The following is a 15127-nucleotide window of genomic DNA, read 5'->3' on the forward strand; positions in this document are numbered from 1 at the left end:
ATATATATATATATATATATATATATATGTATATAAAATAAAACCATAAACACAGCAATCACCCCGAAGATCGGTTGGTTTGGTAGGTGGTGATAGAGTTCACCCAGTACTAAGCCCCACTCTGTGTGAACTTCACACATCAGGAAAGAAACCTCTGTTGATGCATTTCTGTGCATGTCTTATATATACTCCTCCCAACGCTCACTTTCTGATGGGGTGGGGGGGCAACTTCTCACCTGCAGTTCCCAATTGGATTTCTTCATTCATCAAGGAGCACTATTCCGACACAAAATATGTAAAAAATACCCCCTGCAGTATTAGCAGAAGATTAATCGATTGGAAGGGTTTATTTTACATATTTTCTTTTTATATAGTTAAGTAATAATAATGTTGGCTCTGTTTTTAATTGCCATTTTTTTAGTTACATTGTGGTGGGCTCAAGAATGTGTTAATTTAAGTACATTGTCCTGGAGAAGCAACTACTAAATCTGATTTCCTTTTTGTAGTAATAAACCGCACTGAAGAGGAAGGAGTAAGGTTTGAAGACTTGGATATTCTGAAGATTGAGCTGAAGGGTTTACTTGCCAATGTGTCTGTACGGGTTAGAGTGTTGCAAGGGGAACTGAGGAACCTTGCCAATGCTGCTGAGGATAAGAAGGAAAAGAAACGCCAACTGTTGGACAAAGCGGTACGTATCAATGTTGAATATTGTTTTTTCTTGTGTATTCACAAGATACCACACAGTTTTATTATGTAATATTTAGTGAATTCCTCCCCATTGAACAACTTTTCAGTGACTGAATCAGTTCAATTCCCTAAATGTCTAATTTTGCTCCATAGCCAGCTTCGCCTGCAAAAAGAGGAAAATATGATGACAAGCCAATCAAAAAGCTGAAAGAGGCACCCGTAAGGGGTCGTGATATAATTTCATCACCACCTTCTATCAAAATCACCAGAGTAAAGAGTATAACTGTCCATGGGCCTGTGCCTCCATCTGTGGTAAGTATTTCTCGATGCATAATGGAGCAAATAGAATGACTAGGGGGCAGTTCATCTCTGTCATAACAAATAACAAAGTAATTGATTCAAATCTTTTCTACTTGTTCATCTAGCAGGCTCTTCCTCCAGAACCTGAGCCTCCTCGAATTGTTACACCCAGAAATGACAATCCTAGTAAATTCTGGCAAAGTTTGGAACAATATTGCAGTGACATTACACCTATGGATATTAAGGTATATGTTTTACTAATGATGCCACTAGAATGATATATGTGTGTATGTGAATATTATATACACACTTGGTGTTTTCTCAATTGGTTTTGTCTAACAATTGTGAATTGTCTCTCATGGGCCAAGATAATGTGTATTTATGGAATTTTTAAAATCTAGTATAGAATGTTGCATTCATATAATTCGATCTACTTGGTTTAATAGTTTCTGGAGGAATCCATAAAGTGCCGTGAGAAAGGCCCTGACCTGCCTCCAATCCCGCGAATAGGTGAACATTTTGCAAATCGTTGGGCAAAGGAGGACCTCAAATCGGAGCAGGAGGCCTCCAGTTCAAATGACAAGAAGTTGACCACGCCGAGCACCTCAGCACTCATGGGGAAGCGGGTGATGCCCAAGGGGTATGTGGAACCTCTCTGGTTCTCAGTCGCAGTCTTGGAGGAGCCTCAGTCAAAGTTTCCCCTGTTTGAAATTGAACCTGAATCAAATGCTGTCATTTCACCTTCGACTCTAGTGTTTATGGAGTAGAAACTTTTTGTTAAGTTTAATTTTGGAGGTGGGATCTGGATAATGCATTCACTGCCTGCCCCACGTGTATGAATTGACTATGTGTGGGTACCCACAATTGTTTATGCTTTGTCCTGTGAATTTTAAAAAATATTCATTAGTGAACATGTCATTGAATAATTATTTCAATTTTGAATGGCTTAAAAATTGAAAATGAATAATAATTATAACATGGAGTGCATTGTGGGTACCTGATGCTCAATGAATATATTCCTACAGATGGTAAGGGAAGATCAGGTGACATCTTCCAGGGGTGAGGAAGAGATGGTTAGAGAATCTCAAGTATGTAGAAGGGATGTAAACATGGCGAGGGAATACATGCAGAATTTGATGGGCTGGGGGAGGAGGATATGGTTGAGTTAGATGATCATGAAGGAAGAGGTAGGGTGTGAGAATCAGTTTCATGATTGGTTGATGAGATAGTTGGGCATTGTGAATGTCATAAAAACAATGTTACGTGTGTGTCATCCTCTTCTTCCCATCCCTGTCATATGTTTGGTTTCTTTATGTTCAAAGAGCAATAAACTAATCATTATTATGGCTAGTGAAAATTATGATGTTCACCCTTGTGATGAATTGAAAATTGTAATGTTTAGTTGTCAATGAAATAATCAGTTTCATTGAAAACTCTAATAATACCGTGATACAAAATTCACATCATTGGTGATCATTGGCCAGATCCACCATGCCATTTACTAGTTACCCATGTGTCATGATTCCATCAAAATTATTAGTTTAAAAATTAATACTTCCATACCGATACTATTTCAAGTTTCAGGTTGGTAGGAGACTTGTATCATCTGGGGCACTTTAAAAACAGGAAATCCTACAAGTAGCACTTAGGAAGTTAGATGCAAATAATCTACTTTGAGTACCTGCCACATTTAATATTTAAATTATTTTAATAACACTGCAATTATTTCTGCATACATTTTTAATGTATTTATACACATTTATGATACATTATGTATCATAAATACCATATATATATATATATATATATATATATATATATATATATATACATATATATATACATATATATATACATATATATATACATATATATATACATATATATATACATATATATATACATATATATATACATATATATATATATATATATATATATATATATATATATATATATATATATATGTATGTATATATATGTATATAAATGTGTGTGTATATATATATATATATATAGGTGTATATTTATATATATATTTTTCCCGCTATTTTTGTAATTTTTGACAGTAAACTGTAGGCATCTGTTACTCCAGAATGAGGGGATTGCATTTTTTCTCCTTTAATTATTGTTCACATGTACACAGAACAGGTACTATTCTAGTATTTACCTATTGGCATTTCAAAGTTATAAAATTGTTGGCATTGGATATTAAACTGCAAGGGAATTCTTGCTATAATTAGTCTTGTGTCTGTTCACAAGTTCCTACTTTATTTTGTTTTAAATGCTGGTACTTTTTAAAATTTAAAATGTAAATTTTCTTATTATATTCATTTTAGATTATTTTTCAATTATGACATGTGTGATGCAGTTATTTTTGGTGTTTTTTTTTCATTCTTAGTCTTTCTTCTAGGTCGGATGCCAATGGACCATTTACTCAGAGATTGGTGTCTGCCTTGATAGAGGAGAACATTTTATCCCCCAAAGAAATGAAAACAGATTCATTGAGCAAAGGTAAATTTGTAGATTATTCCATGCTGTTGGCAGTAATTTATAAATATTCATTGCAAATGTCATGTACTTGTTTAGTAAAGAAAATGTTAATGAAAATATTGCTTTTATGATGTTAACCAAATCAATTTACCCTTTGTTGTTGTGGGGATAAAATTTATTATCTTATTGATCAAACTTTGATCATTTGAAATCAAATTCAATTCAAATTATTTGAAAAACCCTAACCCCCTCATCCCTTACTCTTTCCTCATTGTGCTGCACCCCCTGCCACACACCTTTTTGGTAGCTCTGAGGGTATTGATGTAGAATGTTGCAACTCATTATATTGGTGGAATAAATAAATTAATTCAGGTGAAATGAAAAGGGACACGTACAAGTAGAAAGTGGTGTTTACTTCTTTTGCATTACGTACTTGCCATTTACAAAAATGAAAATGTGGTTTGTTTTAAGGAAGCTCTCACATTGTATCCCTCCCGAATTGCGCCCCAGTGTTGTCAACATCCTCTGAGCTTGAGGAAAATGTTCCCTTTCCCTAGCATGAGGGAGGGAGTAAGCAGTTGAAATATGGTCTCCGTTGTCTTTGCTTTGGTTTGACTGCTAGAGGAGGGGAGAGACTTGCTCATTAATAACGAGAAAGGGTAACTAAGGCTTGGGACGTTCCATTGACTGTATATCAATGATGCTATAATGCAAACTCCACTTCAGCCTGAAGGGCAGAAATTTTTAGGGAGAGCTTGTCTAATAATAAACATAAAAATCAGATAAGCAAATATTTCTCCTCATTGATATCATACTATTGTGAAAATGGAAGAATTTCTGGTTGACAGTGGAATAAAAATAAACATTATTTAATTTTTGCTGTTTTCAGTTTTTGGAATATTGTTGTAATAATATATTTTATATATTTATTTATGGGTATTAAGTCCATTTAAAAATATTATTCATTAGTCTTGCAACTAAATTACTCAGTTAAAAAGGTAAAACAATATTACATTTTTTTAAATGATTAACATTATTTCATACCTAGATTCAAATTCCACTCAGAAAATAGTAAAAAATTGAAATAGCAGCAATATACTAGCAACTAGTCCAAAATCAGACCTTTTAATTTAGATCTAACATTTGTTATTGCATACTATTAAATAAATATATTTAAATGAATTAAAGAAACCATAGCAATTGCAATACTAGTTCCAATACTGCATTGCTGGATACATTGGGTTATACTTTGGGTTATATTACTCTAAGAGAAAGTTACTTGACAAGGGGCCTAGGAGTGATCCTTGGGGAACCACAGATATTGCTGCAAAGATTGATGATTTTTAGTTATTGGTTTGTGTAACATGCTTTCTCCCAGGGAGATAACTTCTTAACCAGGGTAAATAGGTCTAGAGATAAAAGAGGCTTCTTAAATTTTGTAGTAATAGGGCATGGCTCATCATAGGAAAGGTTGTGGTAAAGTCAAAATAGATGGTTTCAAACTGGTAGTGACATTGTAAAAGTAATATAATAACATGCTGAAATATAGCCAGAGAAGTAACGGTGAACTTGCCTTTCCTGAAGTCATGTTTTTCTTTGGCTAAGAAATCATCGGTAGACGATTTGGCTTTTCAGATATTGGTGACTAAACTAATAATTTTAGCAATTTCAAATTGAATAGTAATTGGACAATAGTTTCTTACATCATGTTTGTCCCCATTTTATTGCACAGGAATTATGAATTCTACGAGTTTGAACAGCTGCCTCACACAGATAGTTGCTTATAATGCAGTTTTGTTTTTAATTGAACCACTTAGATGCTTAGTGGCAGTGTAGCAATTCTAGTGCAACTCTAATGCTTATTTTTCTCCGAGTACATGTATGAATTATGCTTGTTTTTTTTCGGACTCATGTTATAGTATTGTCTTGTTTCCACTGTAAGACTAATTAGTGGTTCTCTGAGTTTTATTTATCAATCTCTTACACATTTTATGCAGATGTGACCTCTTTAATTTGTAGAAAATTTAAATCATATTCTGGTTAAATTTTGTTTCAGATGGTGAAAATATTACTCCTGTAAAGCCTAATAAAATAGTAAATAATGGAAATACAAATATTGCAAATAGTGTGAGCTTGGAAAAAATAGTCATTAAAGAGCTGGAAGAGCAAGGTTTAATAGAAAAAGATGGTCAACCCAAGGTGAGTGCCATCAGTTTACCTTCATGCTTGTCAGCGGGGAAATACCCGTGTGATCTTGAAAATAATCTTTCTATTTAGAATTGTGTGGGATGGTAGCATTATTTTTGTTGAACGAATTAATGTTTTTATTTTTTTTAAACTTTGATTTGACATACATTGCATCACAAAGATTATCATGTGCTTTCATACTTTCAATGAGAGAGACTTCTGGGTGGGAGCCATCTAATATGACACACCATGCCAAGTGTTTTCTTTCACTGAGAGTCATCAACACCTGAATTATAGTTGTCATGAAAGTTTTACTAAAATGAAATATAATCGCAAAATACCTTGTGGAGTTGAAAGGCACGGTGTAGCACATTGGCTTATTTAAAAGAAAGTAACCCATTTCACATTACCCATTTGTTTGAAAATGTCGTACCATTTCACTGGATTGAGTGGGAAATTTCAACATAGGCTTGCAAATGTTTTATGCTATTATGTTACCGGATTATATATAATACCAGTCATAATATGGACAATATGAAGAGTCTATTTGTTGATCAAAATTAGCAAATAATTTCTGAATTACTTCTGCTTTAGTTCAAAAATAATTCCGATGTGCATTTTGTGATTTTTTGTTAGATTGCCAGACTTAAATTTCAAGTTTTTCAAAGTAATTTATTATTTTTCCTTTATTTATTGGTATGAATACTTAGCTATAAATGATGGGTAGTAATAAGGAATATTTTTGTGGACCCGGAAATATGTATCAGGTGTGGACACAATGCTTAGCAGTCATACTTTATTGAAAAAAATCCTTTTTTACATATATCTTTGGCACTCAACGAAATCTCATTTTGTCAAGGCGATTATTTGATGTGCTTCGTCTTTTGCAACCACATTTTAATTGAATCCCAAACTGTGTTTCATAATATGGACAATTCAAGCAAACCTCTTATGAACTCCCCTCTGAAAAAGTGAAACACAGCAGAAAATGGAAGAAGTTATGATTTTTCTCCCATAGTGTTGCATTTCTTTACTTTCTCTGTTGAATTAACTTCCAATCGACAAATATTAAATTGAATGAAATAAGTTCTCAATCCAAAGGTGTTTTTGACCTTTCTGTTGCAATAATGAAAAAGGTAAATGTCATTTCTGACTGTCTTGTTTCTTTGCATAAAATTCTGGGAAACCCATGATCACGTGCAAATGCATATTTCTTTCAATCATGACTATCAAAATGGTCAAAGATATTGACTTATATTAAAATACTAAAATACATTTTATTGAAATTTCAAAAGTTGTAGTCATTATTTACTCTAATATATGAAGTTTAAACCAAATGAGGGGATCAAGATGGTTCGGGGGCTAATGTACTGGCTTCCCACCCAGAGGGCGCGGGTTCAAATCCCGGCGGTGTTGAATATTTTTCAGAGATATCTCGATCCCTACTTGAGGTGCTTTGTGGAGGGCACTTAGAGTGAGTGCGCCGTCCATCGGATGGGACGTTAAACTGCGGACCCCTTGGCGACTTTCTTTAAGAGTAGGCTAATGCCGACGCCGGGTTTCTCTCCACCCTTCATCCTTTCCTGTCCATCCCCTATGCCGCAAATGACCTCGGCAGTCGTCTCCTCCCCTAAAAACTACTACCTAAACCAAATGAGAGTGAAAAGGCATTAGTATGTCTTGAAAAAGTTTTATGTCAGTACTTCAGTATTTTGGAGTGTTTCCTTTATTGCAGGGCTCAGGTGCATGGTTTTTGTTGGTGTGCGTGGGTGCATGAGTTTTGTGCTATTTTTAAATAGAATTCCTAAATTACTGTTCCTAAAATAAGCTGTTATGGAATGGAAATGGCAATTGATGCATGAACAACTCATGTAAATATTTTTTGCAGAACAACAGACATGGCATATATTTAGTCATATTCCTGATGCAACATTACCTACATTTGCTATTGTGACAACAATAACATTAAACATGGAAAAATTATTTCACAGAAACTGTTGGACTAATAAGCTCACACTAGCTAATTAAAATGCTCAAATTATTTTAATCACAGCCACCATTTCTTAATATGCTCATCATTAATAGCGTTTGGGAGAAAATCTAGTTATCGTTAATTGTTTTGCTGCAAATAGCCTTTGAGTGAAAATGTAAATATAAATCCTTAGGGAGAGATCTTTTTTTGTTGCCAATTCAATAATCCTCTGTGTCCACCACCGAGCATTGGCACGATATGGTTTTTGAGTGGTCTTCATGAGTAGGTTATTTTTTGAGTTGTGAGGTCCTTAGGTAATCAGAGAAGAGAGATGGCTGCTACCAAAAAGATGGTCACTTATGACTGATAGATACAATCCCTGGGAATCTTTCTGGCAAGTTTTGCCATGCTTAGCCGTGCTGGCAGATTACCAGCAAGATAGAGGCTGAATGATCTCATATAATTTCACGTCATAACGTTTTCATATAATTCATAAAAAATGGAGGACATTTTTATAAAATTGATGGAATGGTGAAGGGCCACTGCCTGGAGTATATCCGCAACAGAGTAGTCCTCTGTACAGCATGCCGAGAGATGAATGACATCGCCTCTTGGTTCTAGTGAAATAATGGGAGTGTGCTGGCATAGGGGCATTCTCATTCCAGTTGGGAACGCTCTTGGTTTCAGACAGCAGTTCCATCTCATCTCTGAAGGCACAGACATTCTCCAGCTCAAAATAGAGGGAGCCCGGTGGGAGATGTTGTTCAAGAGACATGCTGATAAGTCCATGCATGGAAGTTTGAGTGGAAAGGTTAAGAAGCGTGAGCTATCGTGGAAGGGGACATTTGCATAGTTTCAATTATGATATGGTGGAATTGGAATATAGAAGTGATCGAATGATAGCACTTCCACTGTTTAAAGTAGAATAATATCTATTATTTGGCCATTATTAAGATCTTACATGCCATTCTGTCATCAATGTAGGTATTATTAGTTGACATATTAAACCATCATTTTGTCTTATCAACCAAATTTTTGTGACCATGTTTCAATGCCATGTAATATATTTTTAGCGACTATGAAGTTTTAGATTTGAAATCACAGAATACCAGTTTTAGTTTGGCTAATGAATCCCTAATTTCATGAGTGAGTAGCCCACGGGTTCTTATTCTTGATGCATGATTTCATTACTTCATGAGGAAAAGTGACATCAAAGCAATATTAAGTTGTCAATTTAGCATTAAATGTGGCATTTAGAAAAAAAAACAATTCTAGGATTGGTGCTGGAGTGAACTGTTGTAATGAGAATTGTAGCTGAGTGTGAGAAGTACAATCTGTGTGGATTCACAGTTGACAAAAGGTTAGGGCTACAATGAGTATGTAGCAAAGTATGTATGCTGAGGTTTGCAATTGGAGGGATGTATATCCAAAATGAAATTGACAGAGGAGGAGATGTTGGAGAAAATTTCATTGATAACTGTGGAAGAAGATTACTCTGATGAGATTACCTTTTTGTTGGTGCAATATTAAATGTGATGTAAATGAAGTAATGGATACTTCTGGGTGGAATTTTAGCTTAAGTTCAAATTGAAATTGCCAAAATTAATTTATTCATCACATTATTCTTTAAATTCAGAGCAGCATTAATTAACAGATCTGTCATAACAAAAAAATTGCCGCTAGAAAATGATAACTACACACAGGTAGGTGGGTCCGACATCTTTCAACATCCAGCTCCTTACTGTGGGTTTTGAACCTAACATTGCAAACATATGTATCATTTTCAACTGAAATCTAAATACCGCCATCCTTAATTTGTGTTCTACAAAGGGAGGAAACAAGATTAAAGCCCTCAGAGTTTATCTGATTGGAATTTATCCAGTGTTAATTGATCCTTACAACATCTAGTTTATGTTCGTTAATAAATGAATCAATAACAGTTACTTTGGAATGCAAAAGAATGTGTAAATTTAATATCCTTCATTTTTTTTATCATTGTACGCACAAATAGAGCTAATGAAATTAGGTTTTGGAAATGAGGATAGTAGCACAGAATTGGGTAAATGGTTCCTGCCACCTAAGTCTTTGGTCTACGTAGAATTGTAAGGATCAGTTTTCACAGTTTTGTAATACACGATCTCCTTGTTGTCAGTCAAAACCATTTGTTGTGGTTCATTTGATGTGGTATCGTTTTTATACACTGGACTCACATTGACCATTTTTGGCCTTTTAGAAAGGAAAAATTTCCCCACGGACATCTCATCCAGCCAAAGATTTCCATTGAGAAGTTCATTGCTTAATTTCAGTGGAGCATTAAGTTTGAAGGAGTGATATTTCATACCTATGGTTAAGTCATCACATGAAAAGTCTCCATTCAGGAAATTCTCTGTCAGGTATTTGACGATGTCCTTAGATGTTGTGTCGCCATGAGCACGTCTCGCAAAAGAGAAGTGTACAACGTGGAATGCTGGAGAGAATGCATGATTCAATTGCCTTTATGTTACACTCAATATGACTCTTCAATTCATTGTTAGCATAATATTGATTGCTACCATATTATTGCCTCCTTCAATATTTAATGATTTTGTTAAATATAATTCAATTTGCTAATACATGTGCATTTTTAGATTCAAATGGATTGCTCAAAATTAATCGCATGAAAGCAGTTCATTATTGGTTCACTTATCGTTTGGTTCTTTGAAATGTATTAATACCATAAAGTAATGAGTTCCTGAAGTCACAAATATTGTGAATCCACTATATGTTTTAATGATCAAATTGTTTTATTCAAGGAATCTTTGCCATTTTATATTTTTGCAACAAAAGTAAGTTTTTTTTTAATGGCAAAAGATGTGAAATTTATTTACTATGTATATGTGCCCTCAATTTTCAGCAAGTGCAGACATCTATCCATGGAAATGGGTTTTCCTCTCCGCACTCATTCTTTCCCCCACTCCCTGGCGGCCCCATTTCCATCAAATGACCCACAATTATCCCCACAATAATGATGGAATACCTCTCTCTTAATCACTCTCTCTCTCTCTCCCCGACTACACCCACCTCTCAAATAACCACAGTCAATACTTTGTGAAAATCATTATGTTTCTGTTTTATTTTTTTTTGCAGGACTTCCTTGGAAACTTTTCTATAAATATCAGATAATTATTTTTGGTTCGTAAAATGGGTGTAATTTGGACTCATGTGTGTCTGTTCTTCACAGGCCCCACCAGGTGATGAAATTATGCGTGAAATTACTCGGGTACAGTCTGAGGTGACAGCAATCACAGCATACAATTGTAAAATGCTAAAACAAATACTGCATATGGCCAGGGAACAGTTGCCCAGACAAGAACTGAAAAAGAAGCTGAAAATAGTTGATAGTGAGGTAAGATTGGTATTTTGGCCTCTAGAAATCACAAAGGATCTGAAATTCACCTCAAAATGATGCCTTTTTTGCTTGGCATGTGTCATGTGCAACTTCATGATTGCACTTTTGAGGTTACAGTGTTACATATTCAGTTGTTAATGCGTTTCTTTGAAGGTCTACGTAATGACTCCCTGGTAGAGTCACTGTTAAGTTTGAACTATCTGATTTGCGTATTCTGACATTCCCATAAGGTCTTCAGTTCTGATCAAATCTCAGTTTATTTAGTTTTAGGGTAAAACTACAATAATAAATCATAGGTGTTAACTCTAATGCAGTAGAAATCACCACAGGCAGTCCACAGGGAAGTGTTATTGAAATACATTTATTTCTTCATTGCATTAACTACATTAACTCAGCGGGTAACAGTAAAATACATTTATTTGCTGATGATGCAGTGATTCTCAGAGAAATATGTAGTTCTGAGGACAAAGTAGCAGTAGCAGATGACCTAAATACTCTACAATGCTGGTTTGAGTTGGTCGGAATTTAGGAAAAATACTTGGATCGGACAGAAATGATCATATTGTTTTATGTTTACACTTAATACAGAGATAATTGATTTGTTACATTAAACAATTATCAGCTACACATGTATCAATGTTTATTCATTGCAGAATCCTGAAAATTTGTCATCGCTATGCCATAATGTCTTTTAGCTTCATTGTTTCAAACGGAAATTTTTTCAGGAAGTACTTTCAACAAAATATTAACTCAAAGCAGTGGTATTATCAACATTTGTAATAACAGCAACCATTTTCTATACCTGATACTGGAAAAAAATATGTAATATTAATTATTTTTCCGGTGAACTGGCTTACTATTAGGTCAAAATTATACACTTGTAGCCCTGGCTCATAAGATGCAGGCTGGTCTAAGAGCGCAGTTTAGGGAAAAAGTTCATCTTATGGGCCAGGAAAAATGGTAATTGACTTTTTTTATAAATCAAATCATTGAGTGGATTTGCAAATCGAATTGAATCGTAATGATTTGCCCATCTCTACCTGAAACCTAAGATAATGCTGTGCTCTGCCATAGCCTTTCTTGAGCAGGTGGCCTCCCACTTGCTGAAGAAGATGCCTGTTAACCCCTGTGAGGCAAAAGTTCTCAGCCTAGATTAGGTCAGCAGTGATTGCCAATTGGAATCAGTTTCATTTTATGGCTTATGGAATTACTTTGTTTGACAGGTCCGTGATGTGTACAAAAAATTTGCTGCTGCAAAATTGAAAAAGCGAGTGCCTTCGAAGCGGGAAAAGGAGCAGGCATGGCGGGTACTGAAGGAGAGGGATTATTTACTGCGTCAGCTCTATGGCAACTCCGTGAAATGTGGCCGGGGCATTGTGAGGCCTCCGAGTACCCAGGTAAGGCCCCCACCGGAGAAAACAACCATGTTAAAACCACCAATGGGCAAAGGGCCAGTGGACAAGTCACGGCTTACAATGCAGGAGAAACCAGGTTTGGACAAGATGAGTGTAGAGAGGCAGTTGGGTGATGGCGGTGAAAGGAAGAGTTTTGAGAGACCATCGGAGAAGTTGCAGCGCTCTGAGACCTGCTTTGGAAAACCAAATACATTTCCTACAGTGAAGCCACCTCTGGAAAATCCTCCTATGGATTCTTTAATGCCTTGAACTATTGTTAGTGATATTTCCTCTATCCTTTGGAAAGAGTGTAAAAATAGGGCTTTACATTCCTATACTTAATTTTAATAATATGTTCAATATTTTTTGTCTTTCTCTGGAATAATTTATGGAATTAACATAGCATATTGAAATGACAATATTGACTTTGTAATTCCGCACTCTTAACTTTAATCATGAGCAAGGTTTTGACGTTGAACATCATCATCAGGATGATCTCATCATGACATTCATTTGTCAAGTTTTAAATAAAGTGTGTGGAGTTACAAAGTCAGTAACTTCATTTCAATATTTGATTAATCATGTGTGAGACATTTTTGTCCAAGTTATGATTTCTATATTGATTTAATAATATTTGAGACTTCATTGTCTCCCCACAGCCCATTTTTGGTTCGTTGGGTATAGTTGAAGCAGTGAGTCGCGGTAGTCCAGTGGTAGAGAATTGGACTACTCACCAGAGGGCCCGGGTTAGATTCCCGGGCAAGCCTCTCTGGGGACCCTCAGCTCCACCCAAGCTATGCGATTTTTCGGGTACCAGGTCTTCCTGGAAAACCATAACTGGCACAGGGAAAGGAACTGGCCCCCCTACCCTGATGTGTGAATTTCACACGCCGTCAGGCTTAGTACTGGGTGAACTCTACCATTGCCCACCAAACCAAGCTGCGGGTTGATTACTGTGTTTACGGTTTTTATATTTGCTACAAACTTTGTCTCGTGCTGAAGAGTGGTTTATGTGTCATTCATCACCGTTTTTGATATTAATCATGGATTTTTGTCATTCACTGTGGATAAAATGACAAAATACTCCCAATATTGGGTTTTACATTGAAAATTAATCAAAATTTTCCCTTGTTTGAAGCTAGTGAAATCTGGGACAATTTTTTCCGGAGCAGGTGACACACTCGTGTTGCAGTCTTAAAAATTATGAAGAATACATTAAGTTTGTTATAATTTTAAATTAACAAAAAATTGTTGTTGCAACATTCTTTTATTCAATTTTTTACATATTTATTGCTATGTTTCACCTTATATTCTTACAGCAATAAAGCATTAATTTTTTATGCCATTTGTTATTGTCATATAGTCAGTGATGACATTGTTTCATAAGAATATTTTTTACAAGAAATAGCATCTGGTGTTCAAAAAAGTCCAACTATATGTACGTATTCTTTTCAGTGTTATGCATATTTCGGGCCCTGAAAATGCTAACAAATAGTACTTTCAGACAAAAAGGGGTAATGTCTTGTTCGTTCATCTATCGGGGAAGACACAGTAGTTGTGAGGGATTTTTCTCTTGTGGTAGAAGAGGAAGACAATTCTGAACTATACCTGTACAAGGGCTATTTTTTAAGTTAGGTCCATTTGCTCATGAAAAAAAATGTTTTATTGAAGTTTTCGTTTCCCACAAACCTATGATTGGCATCTGAAAAGTTTTCAGCTTCACCCATAGATGGCATCACTACTTGCATGAGTTTTTTCTCTCATGTTGGCACTACTTGGGAGTAGTTGCAGTGTGAAATTGCAAGCCACTGGGGAGTACCATTCTAACCTTCTAGCAAAAATGGATGCAAAAATTCGTGAAAGCAGACCCGGCTTGCAGAGGAAAAATTGCTTTCCATCAGGACAATGCACCTGGCCACAAAAGTGTCTTGAGGATGGGAAAATTGAGGGATTTGCACTGAGAAGTGCTGGAGCATCTAACCTATTCCTGCTTGATGCCTCCCTCCGACTCCCACCTTTTCCAAAATCACAAATTTTCCTCACTGGTCAATGCTTCTCATCCCAAGCAATGATAGTGGCTGTAAACTAGTACTTTACAGCACTTGCAGAAGAGCACTTCAGAGATGATTTAAAGGCACTGGAACACCGCTGGATGAAATGTAATAATATAAAAAGTGATTATGTTGAAAAATAAAACTTTTTGAAAGTATGAATTGTCATTTTTATTACCAGGCCCCAAACTTATAAGATCACCCTTGTACGTCACTTTTTTACCTAATCGCCATTCACTTCTATGCACTTGTTGTAATGCTGCACCAGCTTCTTTAATACATCAGCATAGACGTTTACCACCTAGGCTTTGAACCAGTTTACGGTGATGGTCTAAATTTCCTTGTCATTTTCAAATGATTGTCCACCAAGCCACTGCTTCAAGTGCAAGAAGAGGAAATAATCGTCAGGTGCAAGGATGAGATCATTGATAGTGGTCCAAAAATGCACATCCACTCAGCACTCTTTGCCCTTTGTTTTGGACGGTAAACATTTTTACTGCCCACGTGATACATCATTTGTGATATCAAAGTATTTCCGTAACAATCGTATAAATTATGGTCTGTCCAACAAGAGGAAATTTATTGTTTAGAGCACCAAATCATCGATCATATCACAGTTCCTGGTCTACTTGTTGAATGGTTTCATTGGTCTGAA

The 15127-nt window shown here is 35.6% G+C and overlaps 1 protein-coding gene across 3 annotated transcripts in view; it reads left to right on the forward strand.

Annotated features, from left to right (window-relative positions):
- Ada3 (transcriptional adaptor 3) overlaps positions 1 to 14593 on the forward strand; it is a 29542-nt gene extending 14949 nt beyond the window's left edge. For 2 of the 3 annotated variants that reach the window (XM_071584005.1, XM_071584007.1), the window contains 8 exons: positions 507 to 688; positions 841 to 999; positions 1113 to 1232; positions 1434 to 1627; positions 3401 to 3501; positions 5537 to 5679; positions 10860 to 11024; positions 12251 to 14593. In XM_071584005.1, coding sequence (XP_071440106.1) covers positions 507 to 688; positions 841 to 999; positions 1113 to 1232; positions 1434 to 1627; positions 3401 to 3501; positions 5537 to 5679; positions 10860 to 11024; positions 12251 to 12691 — 1505 coding nt within the window. In that variant the 3' untranslated portion in view covers positions 12692 to 14593. The remainder of the gene's footprint in view (positions 1 to 506; positions 689 to 840; positions 1000 to 1112; positions 1233 to 1433; positions 1628 to 3400; positions 3502 to 5536; positions 5680 to 10859; positions 11025 to 12250) is intronic. The other variant, XM_071584006.1, reaches the window with a different exon arrangement.
- Positions 14594 to 15127: the final 534 nt, after the last annotated feature.

Source organism: Hetaerina americana, unplaced genomic scaffold, assembly GCF_022747635.1.
Source record: "Hetaerina americana unplaced genomic scaffold, ioHetAmer1.1.p SCAF_16, whole genome shotgun sequence".
In the NCBI taxonomy this organism is placed as follows: Eukaryota; Metazoa; Arthropoda; class Insecta; order Odonata; family Calopterygidae; genus Hetaerina; species Hetaerina americana.